At 43.9% G+C, this 20,920-nt stretch overlaps 1 protein-coding gene across 10 annotated transcripts in view; it reads left to right on the top strand.

Moving 5' to 3' along the window:
* Positions 1-20,316, top strand: part of LOC130297685 (protein-glutamine gamma-glutamyltransferase E-like) — a 56,860-nt gene extending 36,544 nt beyond the window's left edge. For all 10 annotated transcript variants that reach the window (XM_056550419.1, XM_056550424.1, XM_056550425.1 and 7 more), the window contains 10 exons: positions 986-1,104; positions 2,220-2,336; positions 3,573-3,747; positions 5,969-6,107; positions 7,537-7,640; positions 8,552-8,794; positions 14,155-14,478; positions 15,896-16,053; positions 17,845-17,978; positions 20,068-20,316. In XM_056550419.1, the coding sequence (XP_056406394.1) occupies positions 986-1,104; positions 2,220-2,336; positions 3,573-3,747; positions 5,969-6,107; positions 7,537-7,640; positions 8,552-8,794; positions 14,155-14,478; positions 15,896-16,053; positions 17,845-17,978; positions 20,068-20,224 (1,670 nt within the window). In that variant the 3' untranslated portion in view covers positions 20,225-20,316. The remainder of the gene's footprint in view (positions 1-985; positions 1,105-2,219; positions 2,337-3,572; positions 3,748-5,968; positions 6,108-7,536; positions 7,641-8,551; positions 8,795-14,154; positions 14,479-15,895; positions 16,054-17,844; positions 17,979-20,067) is intronic.
* The last annotated feature ends 604 nt before the right edge of the window (positions 20,317-20,920 follow it).

The raw sequence follows: 20,920 nt of genomic DNA, 5'->3' as shown, positions 1-20,920 counted from the left end.
GGGGGAAAATGTGCTCTTGAGCTTTTTTAAACACAAATAAAACATAGAAAACTTTGTTATTTTTAAACAAAGTATTTTAGAAATTTTTTTAGTGCAATAGCAAAAATTAGTTTTAATGAGAGTGACCCTTTAAGATCATCTGTAAACTGGTGAGCTGACTTTTGCTTCTTCCACCTAAAGGATTTTGAGACAGTCTAGTCTAACTTTGCACTGTTTAAAGGGGTTATCCAGAAATTTTAAAACAGAGATAATTTCTTTCAAAGACCGCTCCCTGTTTGTCTCCACGTTGGGTGTGGTTCTGCAGCTCAGTTCCATTGAAGTGAATGGAGCCAAGTTGTAATACCACAGCCAAAGTGGAGACAGACAGGGCGCGGTCTTTGAAATAGATTAAGCCTGTTTTTTGTTGTTGTTTTTTTTTTGCATTCTGGATATCCCCTTTAAGAATTAGACAGTCTTAGTAACACTGCCCTAATGTTTGTCTAGAAGCCGGCTTCAGAAATATACTTCAAATACTGAAAGTACATTATTTAAATTAATGGAAATTCTAGACTCTCTGCTTTGTGGCAGGATGCATTACCATCCTGGGTAATAAGGATGGGTTTTCATGGACTCGTCTTGGTGCCAGGATTAAAGGGGTATTCCGGGCAAAAACACTTTATAAGATGTCTGATCGCGGGGGGCCTACTGCTGAGACCCCCGTGATCTCCCCGCATGCTTTATGCAGGTGCTAAATCTCCAGTTTCGAGACCTCCGGGTTTCTGGGACTGGGGACGTCACGCCACGCCCCCTCCATTCATGTCTATGGGAGGAGGCGTGACTGCCGTCACGCCCCCTCCCATAGACATGAATGTAGGGGGCGTGGCGTGACATCACCTCCCCAGTACCGGATAAATAGGAATAAATCGACATGCTGGTATCTGGACACCATAAAACAACCTACCGTGTCCCCCATTTGAAGGGTCATGAATTGTTCTCTATCTCTTAGGTGATGAAGTTTACATGAGTAACGATTCAGAGAGGGCAGAGTACGTGCTGAATGATGTCGGAATGTACTGGTATGGAAATTCTTCGGGATTTAGCAGTAGAAGATGGGACTATGGTCAGGTAAGAAAAGCAATGTACATGACATTTCACATCAACAACTCTCAGCTATAGGTGCATGCAGGGCCGGCTCTACCTATAGGCAAAGTAGGCAGCCGCCTAGAGCGCCCTCTTGATGGGCCTGCCTCATGAGAGTTAGACAACCAGCATCCGAACCACTCGCTTAGCCAGCAGCACCACCATAACACCCCCTCCCCTGAAGTGTGTCACCCCAGTAGTAAGGAAATTAGATTAGGAGGGGGTTTGTTACAGTGTGTCACCCCAGTAGTAAGGTGATTACATGAGGAGGAGGTTTGTTACAGTGTGTCACCCCAGTAGTAAGGAGATTACATGAGGAGGAGGTTTGTTACAGTGTGTCACCCCAGTAGTAAGGAGATCACATGAGGAGGAGGTGTGTTACAGTGTGTCACCCCATTAGTAAGGAGATTATATGAGGAGGAGGTTTGTTACAGTGTGTTACCCCAGTAGTAAGGATATTACATGAGGAGGAGGTGTGTTACAGTGTGTCACCCCAGTAGTAAGGAGATTACACGAGGAGGAGGTTTGTTACAGTATGTAACACCAGTAGTAAGGATATTACATGAGGAGGAGGTTTGTTACAGTGTGTAACCCCAGTAGTAAAGATATTAGATTAGGAGGGGGTTTGTTACGGTGTGTCATCCCAGTAGTAAGGTGATTACATGAGGAGGAGGTTTGTTACAGTGTGTCACCTTAATAGTAAGTAGATTACATGAGGAGGAGGTTTGTTACAGTGTGTCACCCCAGAAGTAAGATGGGGCGTGTCAAAGAGAGGGACAGTGAGTGGAGTCAAGGGGCAGCAAAATTAGCTTTTGCCTAGGGTGGCAAAAATCCTTGCACCAGCCCTGGGTCCATGCTGTGTCCTGTGTGTACGGCCATCTCTTAAACATGTTGGCCGTGACATAGTGGCCTGAGGGCACCATCCTTCTCCATGGCACCTAGTTCCCTAGGCACATGCCCCACTAGCTACCCACCTATGAGTGCTGGGTGACACATGGAGCTCTGCTGCCTCTGTACTGTATAATGTATTGTCTTTTGGATCATATATATATATATATATATATATATATATATCTATACTGTTGTTTTGCCCCAAACAGTTTGAAAGTGACATCTTGAACATCTGCCTCACCTTGTTGGACAAGAGTTCAATCTACTCATCGGACGAATCTCTCCGAAACGATCCCCTCCATGTGGGCAGAATGATGTCAGCCATGGTGAGTGCTGGGGGTTTTATAAGGCTTGGATACTTAATAATTTTTCTAAATCACAATTTAAAGGGGTAATTTTTTTAAATAAGCTGGCTCCAGAAAATTTAACAGATTTGTAAATTTCTTCTATATAAAAATCTTAATTCTTCCAGTACTTATCAGCTGCTGTATGCTACAGAGGAATTTCCATTTTTGAATTTCTTTCCAGTCTGATCACAGTGCTCTCTGCTGACACCTCTGTACATGTCAGGAACTGTCCAGAGAAGGAGCAAATCCCCATAGCAAACCTCTCCTGCTCTGGACATTTCCTGACATGGACAGAGGTGTCAGCAGAGAGCACTGCGGTCAGACTGGAAAGAACTACACAACTTCCTCTGGAGGATACAGCAGCTGATAAGTACTGGATGGATTAAGATTTTTAAATAGAAGTACCGTATTTTTCGCCGTATAAGATGCACTTTCTCTTCCCCAAAACTGGGGGGGAAAGTTGGTGAGTCTTATACGGCGAATACACACCTATCACGGCGGTCCCTGCGGCCGTCAACGGCCGGGACCGCCGCGTCTGAAGCGAAAGTGACACTAACCCGGCTGCTCAGTCGGGCTGTTCGGGACCACCGCGGTGAAATCGCGGCGTCCCGAACAGCTTGCAGGACATCGGGAGGGACCTTACCTGCCTCCTCGGTGTCTGCTCCGTGCCGGGATACCCTGCATGGCCGGCGCTCTCCTTTGACGTCATCACGTCGTCGCGCACGTCGTCCCGTCATCCAATAGGAGCGGCGTGCGTAGCGATGTGATGACGGCGACGTGATGACGGCAACGGAGAGCGAGGATCCCGGGGAAAAAGACGTCCAGAGCGTCGGGGACACCACGGGGACGCAGCGACAGCGATGGAGGGCGACATCCAGGGCAGCGTGACGGATCCAGAGCGGCGGGGACACATGAGTATTACCTCCTATACCAGTGGTCTTCAACCTGCGGACCTCCAGATGTTGCAAAACTACAACTCCCAGCATGCCCGGACAGCCAACGCAGGTTTAAGATCACTGTTGGGTGCAGAATCTTTTTTTTTTTTCAAGATTTTGCACCTTAAAAATTGGGTGCGTCTTATATGCAGGTGCGTCCTATAGGGCGAAAAATACGGTAATTTACGTTTAACTTTCTGGCACCAGTTGATTTGAGAAACAAAATGTTTTCCACTGAAGTACCCCTTTAACACCCCAGTTATTTTCTTTATTTGTCTAGGTGAACAGCAATGATAATGACGGTGGGGTGGTTGTGGGTAACTGGAATGGAGACTACACTGAAGGAATGAACCCTACACAGTGGAATGGAAGTGTCAGCATCCTCCGCGAGTGGAAGAGGAGTGGACCTGTCAAATTCGGACAGTGCTGGGTATATGCGGGCGTCCTCTGCACAGGTGAGTGCACTCAATACTGTGAAAGTCTAGATTTTATTTCCAAAAAGAGCAACTCTTGTCCACGGGCCGAGTCTGCAATTACAGCTTAGCCCTATTCACTGAAACGAGCAGGCGCTACCGAGACCGGCACTGTCCGTGTACAAGAGTGATGCCTGATGAAGGCCCTGGTGCTGCAAAGTTGAAACGCGTTGCCAATAATGGATACTAATACCTTAGTGAGAAATTCCCATATTGGGTGAAGTTACACACTGATCCCTGCTCCCTAAAGTGATGGTATTCTAGCAGTCCCCTTTTTCTCATCCCTTAAAGGGGTACTCCGCCCTTAGACATCTTATCCCCTATCCAAAGGATCGGGGATAAGATGTCAGATCGCCGCGGTCCCGCTGCTGGATCGCCGCTGCAGCACTGCGCTATCACTACTGTACTGAGTTCGCTCTGCACGTAATGACGGGCAATACAGGGGCCGGAGCATCGCTATGTCACGGCTCCGCCCCACGTGGCGTCACGGCCCACCCCCTCAAAACAAGTCTATGGGAGGGGGCGTGGCGGTCGTCACGCCCCCTGCCATAGACTTGCATTAAGGGGACGGGCCGTGATGTCAGGAGGGGCGGAGCCATGATGTCACGCTGCTCCGTCCCCTGTATCGCCCGTCATTACGTGCAGAGCGAACTCAGTACAGTAATGATAGCGCAGTGCTGCAGCGGCGATCCCGGGGGTCCCCAGCAGCAGGACCGCAGCGATCTGACATCTTATCCCCGATCCTTTGGATAGGGGATAAGATATCTAGGGGCGGAGTACCCCTTTAAAGGGGTTATCCAGGAAAAAACTTTTATATATATATATATATATATATATATCAACTGGCTCCAGAAAGTTAATCAGATTTGTAAATTACTTCTATTAAAAAATCTTAATCCTTTCAGTACTTATGAGCTTCTGAAGTTAAGGTTGTTCTTTTCTGTCTAAGTGCTCTCTGATGACAAGTGTCTTGGGAAACGCCCAGTTTAGAAGAGGTTTGCTATGGGGATCATGGTGTCATCAGAGAGCACTTAGACAGAAGAGAACAACTCTACTTCAGCAGCTCATAAGTACTGTAGGGATTAAGATTTTTTAATAGAAGTAATTTACAAATCTGTTTAATTTCTGGAGCCGGTTGATATATATAAAAAGTTTTTTTTCCTGGATAACCCCTTTAAAATGTTAGTTTTCCAGTTCAAAAATGACCCATATTTATTTACTAATAGCGGAGTACCCAGCATTGGCTGGAGAACAATGGTCTATATGGCTGCTTCACCAGACATAATTTCTTCAGGGAGTACTGTGAGTCCTGCACTGTGTACTGCCTACCACCCTGCTTTTCCATTCTCCTGAAGAGAATATATGTCTGGGAAACCAGCCACATTGGAGCTCTTCAGAAGACTGAGAAAGCTGGGTAGCAAGCACTACACACTACGCAGGGGTTACAGTACTTCACCAGCCTTTTTCAATTTCCTGAAGAGACTATCTGTCTGGGAAAGCAGTCATATTGGAACGCTTCAGAAGACCGGTAAAGCTAGGTGGTATTCATAGTGCCGATAACAAAAAGAAACAAAAAAAGGATGTGACCACATAGACTCGGGCAAAAAACAGGAGAAATAAGGCTAAAAATACTAACCAAAAAGTAAGCGGGAACATAGCTTAAATTTCCACCAATGTGCCATAGGGATACTGGGTGGGAGAAGAAAAAGATGCTTTAAGGTTGCACTCGCCAAAGTGTCGTCAAGAGTTGTCTTGTGGGTCAACATGGAAGCCTAAAAGGTTCATTACTAAAAGGATGACGTGTTTCTAAAGCACTGTGTTCTTCTTCCTCAGTTCCATCATGGACCTGAGGAAGAAGGCTGCAGTGCTTTCAAAACGTGTCGTCCTTTTAATAGCCGCCTGATTCATGGCTCATGCACATGGCCGTATATAAGATCTATTGGGGAGATTTATCAAAACCTGTGCAGAGGAAAACTTGCCCAGTTGCCCATAGCAACCAATCAGATCGCTTCTTTTATTTTGCAAAAGCCTTCATAAAAATGAAAGAAGCAAGCTGATTGGTTGCTATGGGCAACTGGGCAAGTTTTCCTCTGCACAGGTTTTGATAAATCTCCCCCTATATCACAATTACTCTGTGTTCTTTATGTCACCCCGCCTCCCCCCCCCTCCCCATATGATTTATTTTTTCTCTTTTACCCCCCAGTACTCAGATGTCTTGGCATTCCAGCTCGTCTCATCATTAACTTCGATTCCGCTCATGACACTGACAGGAATCTTATTGTTGATAACTATTATACGGCTGACGGAAAAAAGGACAACTATTCGACAGACGACAGTGTGTGGTAAGTTCCTAATGCACCGAGGGTTCTTATATTTCTTATGGAGTTCTTATATACACAAGGTGCGGTCCTGTGCAGATGACCATTCTCAATAAGTAAGCACCTTCCGGTGCTAACCTGCTGTCAGGGCCGGTTCTGCCTATAGCCAAAGTAGGCAGCTGCCTAGAGCGCCCTCTTGATGGTAGTAACCAGTCAGCATCTGAAGCACCTGCCCAACCAGAACCAGGAGATTACATGAGGAGGAGATTTGTTACAGTGTGTCACCCCAGTAGTAAGGAGATTACATGATGAGGAGGTTTGTTACAGTGTGTCACCCCAGTAGTAAGGTGATTACATGAGGAGGAGGTTTGTTACAGTGTGTCACCCCAGTAGTAAGGTGATTACATGAGGAGGAGGTTTGTTACAGTGTGTCACCCCAGTAGTAAGGTGATTACATGAGGAGGAGGTTTGTTACAGTGTGTCACCCCAGTAGTAAGGAGATTACATGAGGAGGGGGTTTGTTACAGTGTGTCACCCCAGTAGTAAGGAGATTACATGAGGAGGAGGTTTGTTACAGTGTGTCACCCCAGTAGTAAGGAGATTATATGAGGAGGAGGTTTGTTATAGTGTGTCACCCCAGTAGTAAGGAGATTACATGAGGAGGAGGTTTGTTACAGTGTGTCACCCCAGTAGTAAGGTGATTACATGAGGAGGAGGTTTGTTACAGTGTGTCTCCCTAGTACTAAGGAGATTACATGAGGAGGGGGTTTGTTACAGTGTGTCACCCCAGTAGTAAGGAGATTACATGAGGAGAAGGTTTGTTACAGTGTGTCTCCCTAGTACTAAGGAGATTACATGAGGAGGAGGTTTGTTACAGTGTGTCACCCCAGTAGTAAGGAGATTACATGAGGAGGAGGTTTGTGTCAAAAAGCGGAGGCAATGGACAGGGTCAATGGACGGCAAAACTAGCATTCGCCTAGGGTGGCAAAAATCCTTGCACCAGCCCCGCCTGCTGTTATCCGCTCACTATTGACTGCTGTGTTCCTATTAAGATCCATGAACGCACTAGATGTTGCTATGTCCCTACCCACTGCTTTACACTGCAGCTCTGCTTGCTCAGATTAGTTGCTGTGAAACAGAGCACAAGCCCAATATAAGGAGTTTAGGGTGACAATGCATGGTGCTCATTTTTTTTGTGTAGTTTCTAAAACAGTGGTCTCCAAATTGCGGACCTCCAGCTGTTGCAAAACTACAACTCCCCAGCATGCCTGGACAGCCGTTGGCTGCTGGGGAATTGTAGTTTTGCAACAGCTGGAGGGCCACAGTTTGGAGATATCTAGGTTCTACAACATACATTATATCTTAATGGTAACCAGGGCAAGAGATAGAAAAATAGGTAAAAATTGCAAGAGGGTGGAAAAAAAATCCCTTACCTTGTTTTATACCTTCTCAGGAATTTCCATGCATGGGATGAGATGTGGTCAGTCCGAAAGGATATCGGATCCTTTTATAATGGATGGCAGATTCTGGACTCAACTCCTCAAGAACCAAGTCAAGGTAGGAGCCTTAAAGCATAAGAATATTAGGCAGCCATAACTGTAATGCATGGTCACATTGATCTAGTAAGAGCAGAAGATGTTCTGTGAACCCCTTGCTCGATTATGTCCATACATGCCTGGTATTAGGGGAATTCCGTCTCTAGTAACAGAAAAGCCAAAAAGAAACACAGAAATTAGAGGTGGGCTCAACAAATGCTATATGCAGGAGAGAGAGAAACCGTGCACATGCAATCTATCTGCCTCCCCCAGAGGGTCCAGGTTTACATAAATAAGCCATGGCTTCGCTCTCATCTCCTACCATCCATATAGTTCTGAGCTGCTATCCCTTGTGTTCTTACTATGTACACAGTGCAAACTCCTGAATGTAAATCCATCTTTCCCCCCTCCATTTAGCTTGTCATCATTAGGATCAGCAGCAGCAGTTCACAGCTTAGATCAGGGGTGCTTTTGTGATGTAACCCCTTCTTTGCTGTTATAGTTACATAGTTCCTTTGAATCTTGCAAACACAGTCTATCAATAATCCCCTCCTTCATCTATATGCAATCTCTAGTACTATACTATGTAAATCATCAGTCCACTACAGTGCCAGCCTGTTCAGTCCAATGCACTTTTTGCAGCGCTATCTCATGACATAGCAGAGGCAGGAGAAGATGCTCTGCTGTCATTGGCCAGAGCAATAAGGGAAAGGAAGTACAGGTGAAAGTACTGCTGGCAAACAGCTCAGCTCTGGTCCCACCCCCTGAAATGGGGAGAATGAGAAATAGCAGTGTATCATAGAGGGAACTCTCGGGGGCTCACTATCAGCAGTAAAGTCACGTTGTCACCACTCCGAGGGGTTAATGTAAGATATTCTGTCAGCTTGGATTTTAGTAGGTGCCTATTTACAAATTTCCTTTCTCGTTCAATAGGTATTTACTGCTTGGGACCATGCGCCTTAAAAGCTATAAAAGAAGGAGATGTGGACCTCAATTATGACACCACATTCGCATTTGCTGAAGTCAATGCCGACACCAAGCACTGGGTCATAAATGCTGATGGGACAAAAAACATGATTTATTCTGAGCCTCAAGCTGTAGGCGCCTACACCAGCACCAAGGCTGTTGGTTCTTTCACACGTGCGGATGTCACCAATGACTACAAATACCCTGAAGGTAAATACTGACTTAATAGATTATAAGTAGTCGTAATTTGCCTTGATATGTGTGCCTAGGCATATCATTAACATGTTCCTGATGGCAATGGTCCCCAACCCAGTACTTCATACCCACCAATAATCCAAGTTTTTTCAGTTACTCCTTGGAATAGAACAAGAAAAAGTTCAAATCCTGGACTGTTGGTGGCCTTGAGGACTGGGTTGGGGACCTCTGCTCTATACCACTCATATAAAGATCTGGAGTGTTGGTGGCCTTGAGGACTAGGTTGGGGACCTCTGCTCTATACCACTCATATAAAGATCTGGACTATTGGTGGCCTTGAGGACTGGGTTGGAGACCTCTGCTCTATACCATTCATATAAAGGTCTGGACTGTTGGTGGCCTTGAGGACTGGGTCGGGTACCTCTGCTCTATGCCACTCATATAAAGATCTGAACTGTTGGTGGCCTTGAGGACTGGGTTGGGGACCTCTGCTCTATACCACTCATATAAAGATCTGGACTGTTGGTGGTCTTGAGGACTGGGTTGGGGATCTCTGCTCTATACCACTCATATACAGATCTGGACTGTTGGTGGCCTTGAGGACTGGGTTGGGGATCTCTGCTCTATACCACTCATATAAAGATCTGGACTGTTGGTGACCTTGAGGACTGGGTTGGGGACCTCTGCTCTATACCACTCATATAAAGATCTGGACTGTTGGTGGTCTTGAGGACTGGGTTGGGGGCCTCTGCTCTATACCACTCATATAAAGATCTGGACTGTTGGTGACCTTGAGGACTGGGTTGGGGATCTCTGATCTATACCACTCATATAAAGATCTGGACTGTTGGTGGCCTTGAGGACTGGGTAGGGGACCTCTGCTCTATACTACTCATATAAAGATCTGGACTGTTGGTGGCCTTGAGGACTGGGTAGGGGATCTCTGCTCTATACTACTCATATAAATATCTGGACTGTTGGTGGTCTTGAGGACTGTGTTGGGGACCTCTGCTCTATACCACTCATATAAAGATCTGGACTGTTGGTGGTCTTGAGGACTGGGTTGGGGATCTCTGCTCTATACCACTCATATACAGATCTGGACTGTTGGTGGCCTTGAGGACTGGGTTGGGGATCTCTGCTCTATACCACTCATATAAAGATCTGGACTGTTGGTGACCTTGAGGACTGGGTTGGGGACCTCTGCTCTATACCACTCATATAAAGATCTGGGCTGTTGGTGGTCTTGAGGACTGGGTTGGGGGCCTCTGCTCTATACCACTCCTATAAAGATCTGGACTGTTGGTGACCTTGAGGACTGGGTTGGGGATCTCTGATCTATACCACTCATATAAAGATCTGGACTGTTGGTGGCCTTGAGGACTGGGTAGGGGACCTCTGCTCTATACTACTCATATAAAGATCTGGACTGTTGGTGGCCTTGAGGACTGGGTAGGGGATCTCTGCTCTATACTACTCATATAAATATCTGGACTGTTGGTGCCCTTGAGGACTGGGTTGAGGACCTCTGCTTTATACCACTCATATAAAGATGTGGACTGTTGGTGGTCTTGAGGACTAGGTTGAGGACCTCTGCTCTATACCACTCATATAAAGATCTGGACTGTTGGTGGCCTTGAGGACTGGGTTGAGGACCTCTGCTCTATACCACTCATATAAAGATCTGGACTGTTGGTGGCCTTGAGGACTTGGTTGGGGACCTCTGCTCTATACCACTCATATAAAGATCTGGACTGTTGGTGGTCTTGAGGACTGGGTTGGGGATCTCTGCTCTATACCACTCATATAAAGATCTGGATTGTTGGTAGCCTTGAGGACTGGGTTGGGGATCTCTGCTCTATACCACTCATATAAAGATCTGGACTGTTGGTGACCTTGAGGACTGGGTTGGGGACCTCTGCTCTATACCACTCATATAAAGATCTGGACTGTTGGTGGTCTTGAGGACTGGGTTGGGGGCCTCTGCTCTATACCACTCATATAAAGATCTGGACTGTTGGTGGTCTTGAGGACTGGGTTGGGGATCTCTGCTCTATACCACTCATATAAAGATCTGGACTGTTGGTGGCCTTGAGGACTGGGTAGGGGACCTCTGCTCTATACTACTCATATAAATATCTGGACTGTTGGTGGTCTTGAGGACTGTGTCGGGGACCTCTGCTCTATACCACTCATATAAAGATCTGGACTGTTGGTGCCCTTGAGGTCTGGGTTGGGGACCTCTGCTCTATACCACTCATATAAAGATCTGGACTGTTGGTGGCCTTGAGGACTGGGTTGGGGACCTCTGCTCTATACCACTCATATAAAGATCTGGACTGTTGGTGGTCTTGAGGACTGGGTTGGGGATCTCTGCTCTATACCACTCATATACAGATCTGGACTGTTGGTGGCCTTGAGGACTGGGTTGGGGATCTCTGCTCTATACCACTCATATAAAGATCTGGACTGTTGGTGACCTTGAGGACTGGGTTGGGGACCTCTGCTCTATACCACTCATATAAAGATCTGGACTGTTGGTGGTCTTGAGGACTGGGTTGGGGATCTCTGATCTATACCACTCATATAAAGATCTGGACTGTTGGTGGCCTTGAGGACTGGGTAGGGAACCTCTGCTCTATACTACTCATATAAAGATCTGGACTGTTGGTGGCCTTGAGGACTGGGTAGGGGACCTCTGCTCTATACTACTCATATAAATATCGGGACTGTTGGTGGTCTTGAGGACTGTGTTGGGGACCTCTGCTCTATACCACTCATATAAAGATCTGGACTGTTGGTGCCCTTGAGGACTGGGTGGAGGACCTCTGCTCTATACCACTCATATAAAGATCTGGACTGTTGGTGGTCCTTGCGGACTGGGTTGGGGACCTCTGCTCTATACCACACATATAAATATCTGGACTGTTGGTGCTCTTGAGGACTGGGTTCGGGACCTCTGCTCTATACCACTCATATAAAGATCTGGACTGTTGGTGGTCCTTGCGGACTGGGTAGGGGACCTCCGCTCTATACCACACATATAAATATCTGGACTGTTGATGCTCTTGAGGACTGGGTTCGGGACCTCTGCTCTATACCACTCATATAAAGGTCTGGACTGTTGGTGACCTTGAGGACTGGGTTGGGGACCTCTACTCTATATCACTCATATAAGCATCTGGACTGTTGGTGGTCTTGAGGACTGGGTTGGGGATCTCTGCTCTATACCACTCATATAAAGATCTGGACTGTTGGTGGTCTTGAGGACTGGGTTGGGGGATCTCTGCTCTATACCACTCATATAAAGATCTGGACTGTTGGTGGCCATGAGGACTGGGTTGGGGTCCTCTGCTCTATACCACTCATATAAAGATCTGGACTGTTGGTGGTCCTTGAGGACTGGGTAGGGGACCTCTGCTCTATACCATTCATATAAAGATCTGGACTGTTGGTGGTCTTGAGGACTGGGTTGGGGACCTCTGCTCTATACCACTCATATAAAGATCTGGACTGTTGGTGGCCTTGAGGACTTGGTTGAGGACCTCTGCTCTATACCACTCATATAAAGATCTGGACTGTTGGTGGTCTTGAGGACTGGGTTGGGGACCTCTGCTCTATACCACTCATATAAAGACCTGGACTGTTGGTGGTCTTGAGGACTGGGTTGGGGGCCTCTGCTCTATACCACTCATATAAAGATCTGGACTGTTGGTGGTCTTGAGGACTGGGTTGGGGATCTCTGCTCTATACCACTCATATAAAGATCTGGACTGTTGGTGGCCTTGAGGACTGGGTTGGGGACCTCTGCTCTATACCACTCATATAAAGATCTGGACTGTTGGTGGTCTTGAGGACTGGGTTGGGGACCTCTGCTCTATACCACTCATATAAAGATCTGGACTGTTGGTGGTCTTGAGGACTGGGTTAGGGACCTCTGCTCTATACCACTCATATAAAGATCTGGACTGTTGGTGGCCTTGAGGACTTGGTTGAGGACCTCTGCTCTATACCACTCATATAAAGATCTGGACTGTTGGTGGTCTTGAGGACTGGGTTGGGGACCTCTGCTCTATACCACTCATATAAAGATCTGGACTGTTGGTGGTCTTGAGGACTGGGTTGGGGGCCTCTGCTCTATACCACTCATATAAAGATCTGGACTGTTGGTGGTCTTGAGGACTGGGTTGGGGATCTCTGCTCTATACCACTCATATAAAGATCTGGACTGTTGGTGGTCTTGAGGACTAGGTTGGGGACCTCTGCTCTATACCACTCATATAAAGATCTGGACTGTTGGTGGTCTTGAGGACAGGGTCGGGTACCTCTGCTCTATGCCACTCATATAAAGATCTGGACTGTTGGTGGTCTTGAGGACTGGGTTGGGGTCCTCTGCTCTATACCACTCATATACAGATCTGGACTGTTGGTGGTCTTGAGGACTGGGTTGGGGTCCTCTGCTCTATACCACTCATATAAAGATCTGGACTGTTGTTGGTCTTGAGGACTGGGTTGGGGTCTCTATACCACTCATATAAAGATCTGGACTGTTGGTGGTCTTGAGGACTGGGTTGGGGACCTCTGCTCTATACCACTCATATAAAGATCTGGACTGTTGGTGGTCTTGAGGACTGTGTTGGGGACCTCTGTTCTATACCATTCATATAAAGATCTGGACTGTTGGTTGCCTTGAGGACTGGGTTGGGGTCCTCTGCTCTATACCACTCATATACAGATCTGGACTGTTGGTGGTCTTGAGGACTGGGTTGGGGTCCTCTGCTCTATACCACTCATATACAGATCTGGACTGTTGGTGGTCTTGAGGACTGGGTTGGGGTCCTCTGCTCTATACCACTCATATACAGATCTGGACTGTTGGTGGTCTTGAGGACTGGGTTGGGGTCCTCTGCTCTATACCACTCATATACAGATCTGGACTGTTGGTGGTCTTGAGGACTGGGTTGGGGTCCTCTGCTCTATACCACTCATATACAGATCTGGACTGTTGGTGGTCTTGAGGACTGGGTTGGAGACCTCTGCTCTATACCACTCATATAATGATCTGGACTGTTGGTGGCCTTGAGGACTGGGTTGAGGACCTCTGCTCTATACCACTCATATAAAGATCTGGACTGTTGGTGGTCTTGAGGACTGGGTTGGGGACCTCTGCTCTATATAGAATTTATTCGAAATAAAGTACATTATTTGGAAGGTTTTGTGAACTTATGTCATGTGTAACCTCTAACAGTTCCTGTAATGATATATAGACCAAGCCTATAAATATTTATGTATAGTGAAATCCTGAATAAATAGAATAGTTATTTTATTAAATACATAAAATCATCAGAATGTTTGTATTCTCCATTGCTCTACAGGATCTCTCAAAGAAAGAGAAGTATTCAAAAAAGCTGAAGAAAAATTGCGACCTAAAGTCTCAAGAAATGCCCGTATGGCCTTCATGTCAGTCCGCGATGACGCTCCAGAAGAGACAGCAGTTAAACCGGAATTTTCCGGCACTTTCAAGAATGGGGAAACACAGGTTGGGGAAGATCTGATCATGGAACTTACCCTCAAAAGTACAGCGGCCAACACCAGGACCGTGAACGTGAACATGACCGCTACCGCCATAATATATAACAGTACTCCAGTCAAGGTCATCATTACTGACTCACAGACTGTTACACTGGAAGCAAAGAAAGGTGAGTATTTGTTTTAGATGCAGGAGATTCTTATTACAAAATTCAGTAGACATGTCCTAAATAAGATGGGGCCGATGCCAAATGGGCATTTTTTATTCAACTGGTGCCCGAAAGTTAAAAAGATTTGTAAATTACTTCTATTAAAAAATCTCAATCCTTCCAGTACTTATTAGCTGCTGAATACTACAGAGGAAATTCTTTTCTTTTTGAACACAGAGCTCTCTACTGACATCTCTGTCCATTTTAGGAACTGTCCAGAGTTGGAGAAAATCCCCATAGCAAACATATGCTGCTCTTGACAGTTCCTAAAATGGACAGAGGTGTCATCAGAGAGCACTGTGGTCGTGATGTCGTGTTCCAAAAAGAAAAGAATTTCCTCTGTAGTGTTCAGCAGCTAATAAGTACATAAATAAATACATTTACAAATCTGTTTAACTTTCTGGCACCAGTCGATAAAAAAAAAAAATAAAAAGTTTTACACCGGAGTACCCCTTTAAACAGATTTGTAAATTACTTCTCTTAAAAAAATATTAATCCTTCCAGTACTTATAAGCTGCTGAAGTTGAGTTGTTCTTTTCTGTCTGACAACAGTGCTCTCTGCTGGCACCTCTGTCTGTCTCAGGAACTGTAAAGAGTAGGAGCAAATCCCCATAGCAAACCTCTTCTGCTCTGGACAGTTCCTGAGACAGACAGAGGTGTCAGCAGAGAGCACTGTTGTCAGACATAAGTACTGGAAGGATTACGTTTTTTTTAAATAGAAGTAATTTACAAATCTGTATAACTTTCTGGCAACAGTTGATAGGAATGATGTTTTCTTTACTGGAATAGTCATTTAAATAATAATATTCTTGGCGGTTAAGAATAGTAAAGAGATCTAGTATTAGATCTCTAGTGGCCGAGGGCATTTAATCGGCAAATGGAAACATCCCTAGAGGTCTTACTTGGTTGGTGGTGCAGGAACCAGAGATTCAGTCGGTTCTCCCCAGTTCCTGCAACTTAGTTGTTAAAATGTTGGTTCACCAACCTGGGAAGAAGACTACTATTGTCATGGGGAGCAATCAGTTCCCCTACGGCCTTGGAGATATATTTTCTCTAACTTACTCAGGGGAGGGGACATCATAGTGATGTCCTAGCATCAGCTCCTCCTTCTCATAGTCACTATTGGCTTCTGACAGAAAACGGGATGGGGGGGGGGGGGGGGTGGAGGTGGCTACCAGTTGCCAAATATTAAAATTCCACCTCTGGCAGGTAGCATAAAAATGAAACCATAAAAAAATTTTTACCAATTCTTTTTATATCATGGATCTCAAATTTATAGTTATCAAGTCAATTTACCTTAGACCAGGGCAGGCTTATAGAGTGAAAAATGTTTGTGCCATAAAGCTTTATTTGATACAACTTTATTTTCTTTTTCTAGAGAAAAGTATTTCATTTAACATTACATACCCTCAGTATAAAACGGCCATAACCCCAGACAACATGATCGAAGTGGTGGCTGTGTGTCAGGATGAACTGGGAGGTCAACTGCTGGTGAACAAAGTGGTGACACTGAAGAACCCTCCACTGCTCCTTAGGGTATGATGACCGTCAGATATTGTGTTTGAGGGTCTGAAGTCAGATTTTTTCTATCGGACTCTTAAACATTGTCAGGGTGTATTCACCCGGCGGAATTTCCGCCTCAAACAAAATCCCAATACACTTCTATGGGATTCCATACTCCCGTTAACACCTCAGAATTTCCGCTTGTGCTTGCGCAAGCGGAAATTCGGAAGTGTCAACGGGAGTGCGGAATCCCATAGAAGTGTATTGGGATTTTGTTTGAGGCGGAAATTCCGCCGGGTGAATACACCCTGACAATGTTTAAGAGTCCGATAGAAAAAATGTGAATAGACTCTCAAGGTCTGAACTTACTGTTCAGAACCTAGACCACCCTCTGTTTATTAGTTATCTTCTATCTACTGGTTGGGGGATAACTTTTTAGCAACAAAGAACTATTGAAGCCCACACTGCCTCATCTCCTTAATTGAAACATGTTATGCCAATACGCATATGGAGAAGTCAATACCTTCACTAACCTTTTCTCCCTTCACCATAAAGGTTTACTTGATGTACTTAAAGGGGTATTCCATGAAAAAACTTTTTCTTTTTTTTTTTCATATCAACTGAACTTCAGAAAGTTTTGTAAATTACTTCTATTAAAAAAATCTTAATCATTCCAGTACTTATCAGCTGCTGAAGTTGAGTTGTTCTTTTCTGTCTGAACACAGTGCTCTCTGCTGACACCTCTGTCTATCTCAGGAACTGTCCAGAGTAAGAGCAAATCCCATAGCAAATCTCTCCTGCTCTGGACAGTTCCTCAGCCATACAGAGATGTCAACAGAGAGCACTTTTGTCAGACAGAAAAGAACAACTCAACTTCAGCAGCAGATAAGTACTGGAAGGATTAAGATTTTTTAATAGAAGTAATTTGGAGCCAGTTGATATAAAAAAAAAAAGTTTTTTTTTACTGGAATACCCCTTTAATAGAATAAATAAACAGTACAATTTTATATATTTTATTAGTTTGGTTAAATGGTGATTGTCTATAATAATATAATATCACTTTTTATTATTAATGAATGCCGACATCTTACTTGTGTTGCAACTATATATGTTCTATTAGGCTGGGTTCACACCACGTTTTTGCCATACTGTTTTCAATCAGTTTTTCTAAAGAAAACTGTATGGCAAAAAAAATAAAAATTGATGGAAACGTACGGGAAAAAGTAAACCGTATGCATTTTAAACCGTATACTGTTTTTAAAAGTGCATACGGTTCCGTCTGTTTTTAATAGAAAAAAACATAAGTTTTTTAATTTTTTCAATTTAAAATAAATACATTTTTAAAAAGTTAAACTTTAGCATGCAAATGCGCATGTGCAAAGTAAAAACCGCAGAGGGTTTCCCGTTTGGAAGCGTATACATGTGCATTTCCCATTGACGTCCATGTTAAAAAAAAAAAGGATGCTGTTGCAATACGGTTTTTAACCCGAAGACAAAACCATGGTCAACCACGGTTTTGAGTACGGGAAAAAAACCTTATTGCAAGCAAACCGTACGCAACCGGGTGCATCCGGTTTTCAATTGTTTGTCTATGTATACGGTTTTCAATACGGTTCCATACGTTTTGTATAATGAAAACGTATACGGGAACCGTGCTTGAAAAACATGGTGTGAACCCAACCTCATTCGGAGGATTCGGTAGAACTCCATTTACATTAGCTAGATGGCCATTCATAATAAAACTTGTGAGTTTGGTCAATATTTATCTATTGTGTCCTTATCGGCCTAAACGGCTAATAATATGTGTCATTTTTTTATTCCTAGGTGAACCAGCAAGCTAAACTGAAGACAATATCTACTGTGGACGTGATATTTACTAATCCTATTAAAGAAAATGTCAATGACTGCACTCTCATCATTGAGGGAAGTGGCCTCATGGAAAAACCACAAGTGGTCCGGTAAGTCTGTAGCCTAGATTTTATTAAGAATGGTTTTAACTTTAACGTTAAGTTACAATGTATAAAATTTATATTATTAAAGTATCAATAATAATAAGAAATATTGTCATGGTAATTACTGTGTATTGTAATGGCCAACCCCCTCATGTTAAAGGGTTACTCCACTGGGAAAAAAAAAAATTACAGGTTTGTAAATGACTTCTATTAAAAAATCCCAATCCTTCCAGTACTTATCAGCTGTTGTATGATCCACAGGAAGTTCTTTTCTTTTTTGAATTTCCTTTCCAGTGTGACCACAGTGCTCTCTGCTGACACCTCTGTCCATATCTGGAACTATCCAGAGCAGGATAGGTTTGCTATGGGGATTTGCTCCTACTCTGGACAGTTCCTAAAATGGACAGAGGTGTCAGCAGGGAGCACTGTGGTCAGACAGAAAAGAAATTCGAAAAGAAAAGAACTTCCTGTGGAGCATACAACAATCGACTTGTGCCAGAAAGTTAAACAGATTAGTAAATTTAATTATTTATGTATTTATTAGCTGCTGTATACTACAGAGGAAATTATTTTATTTTTGGAACACAGCGCTCTCTGCTGAGATCACGAGCACAGTGCTCTCTGCTGACATCTCTGTCCATTTTAGGAACTGTCCAGAGCAGCATATGTTTGCTAAGGGGATTTTCTCCTACTCTGGACTGTTCATAAAATGGACAGAGATGTCAGCAGAGAGCACTGTGCTCGTGATTTCAGCAGAGAGCTCTGTGTTCAAAAAGAAAAGAATTTCCTCTGTAGTATTCAGCAGCTAATAAGTACTGGAAGGATTAAGATTTTTTAATAGAAGTGATTTACAAATCTGTTTAACTTTCCGGCACCAGTGGATTTAGAAAAAAATGTTTTCCAGTGGAGTACCCCATTAAGATACAGACATATACTAGTGCACCTCATATCCCTCGGACCAAACATATATATAGAAAATGAAGGCAAACCTTGTGATGTATCGATCCCAAAATGGCCACCGGACCAACAGTCAGTACGACTGTTATAATGATACCGGGAGACTACACTACTTCTATGCAGGGCCGAACATGCTGGAAAAGGAGGTCATTTGTTAGAAAGGGGTGATGCAAGGGGTTGTCCAGTTATGGGGTCACCTAATGATGAGCTGATTTATCATGTTAAATAATGGTTTTCATGCAAATGAAGTGCAGTGTGGAGGAGCTCATGTATTAAAGGGGTATTCCAGGAAAAAAAAAAATCTTTTTTTCTTTTTTGTTTTTTTTTAAATCAACTGGCTCCAGAAAGTTGAACAGATTTGTAAATGACTTCTATTAAAAAATCTTAATCCTTCCAATAATTATCAGCTGCTGAAGTTGAGTTGTTGTTTTCTGTCTGGCAACAGTGCTCTCTGCTGACACCACTGCTTGTCTCGGGAACTGCACAGAGTAGAAGAAGTTTGCTATGGGGATTTTGCTTCTAAACTGGGCGGTTCCCGAGACACGTGTCATCAGAGAGCACTTAGACAGAAAAGACCAACTCAACTTCAGCAGCTCTTAAGTACTGAAAGGATGAAGATTTTTTAATAGAAGTAATTTACAAATCTGTTTAACTTTCTGGAGCCAGTTGATATATGTAAAAAAAAGTTTTTTCCTGGAATACCCCTTTAATGATACGTCTCACACTGAAGTCAGACGAATCCACTGACTGTCTAAAGTGCATGGTGGCCTTCTGACTCTCCATCAACATCATCATCAAAAGGGGCAATCGTGTTGGATTTTTTACACCTGACCCTACTGTTTTAGGAGACCTAAGATGGCACCAGGGCTTTCCGACTGCTCATTGTCTAACTTTCTTGTGGCAGGCAGAGCGGTGCCCCCATCAAGAGTGCGCTCTAGGCAGCTGCCTGTTTTGCCTATAAGCAGAGCCGGCCCTGCCTCTACATCACCTATAATTACCACCTAAATCTACACCCCAAACAAACCCCTTTTTGAGCTTGTGTTCTATGTTATAAGGAATACTGTAAAATGTAATTCACTACAAAGTGTTAATCATTGTATAGTCCCTACCTATAAATATTGTCTTTTTTCTTTCACAGCGTGCCAATTCTCAAAGAAAACCAGAGAGTCACCATCGAAGTAGAAATCGACCCCTACAGAATCGGAGAGAGAAGCATCTTGGCGGATTTTTCCTCTAAAAAATTCCCCAATGTTAAGGGATTTCAGTCTGTTGTGGTGAATACCGGTAAATCTTAAGGGAGACAATGAATTAACGAAATATATGGTGGCTTATAATATAAAGGCTACAGCGGTCTCTCAGTTATTTATATGTAAATAAAGCAGGAAGACTCCTAATATTACTCTTTCCTAGTCTTTTTTTTTTTTTTAAACTGATACCTGAGTATATTTGGGTATTCTTTATTTAAAGGGGAACTCCGGTGGAAATTTTTTTTTTTTTTTTTTATCAACAGATTTGTAAATTACTTCTATTAAAAATTTTAATCCTTCCAGTGCTTATAAGCTGCTGAATACTACAGAGGAAATTATTTTCTTTTTGGAACACAGAGCTCTCTGCTGACATCACGAGCGCAGTGCTCTCTGCTGACATCTCCGTCCATTTTAAGAACTGTCCAGAGTAGGAGAAAATCCCCCATAGAAAACATATTCTGCTCTGGACAGTTCTTAAAATGGACAGCAGATGTCAGCAGAGAGCACTGTGCTCGTGATGTCAGCAGAGAGCTCTGTGTTCCAAAAAGAAAAGAATTTCCTCTGTAGTATTCAGCAGCTAATAAGTACTGGAAGGATTAAGATTTTTTAATAGAAGTCATTTACAAATCTGTTTAACTTTCTGGCACCAGTTGATTTAAAAAAAAAAAAAAAAAAGTTTTCCACCGGAGTGCCCCTTTAAGGGGTTTAATATGCATTATAATAAACAAAGGTTAAAAGAGAAAA

Source organism: Hyla sarda, chromosome 13 (assembly GCF_029499605.1).
Source record: "Hyla sarda isolate aHylSar1 chromosome 13, aHylSar1.hap1, whole genome shotgun sequence".
In the NCBI taxonomy this organism is placed as follows: Eukaryota; Metazoa; Chordata; class Amphibia; order Anura; family Hylidae; genus Hyla; species Hyla sarda.
Note: the sequence above shows the minus strand (reverse complement) of the source record. Positions and strands in the feature narration are given on the sequence as shown.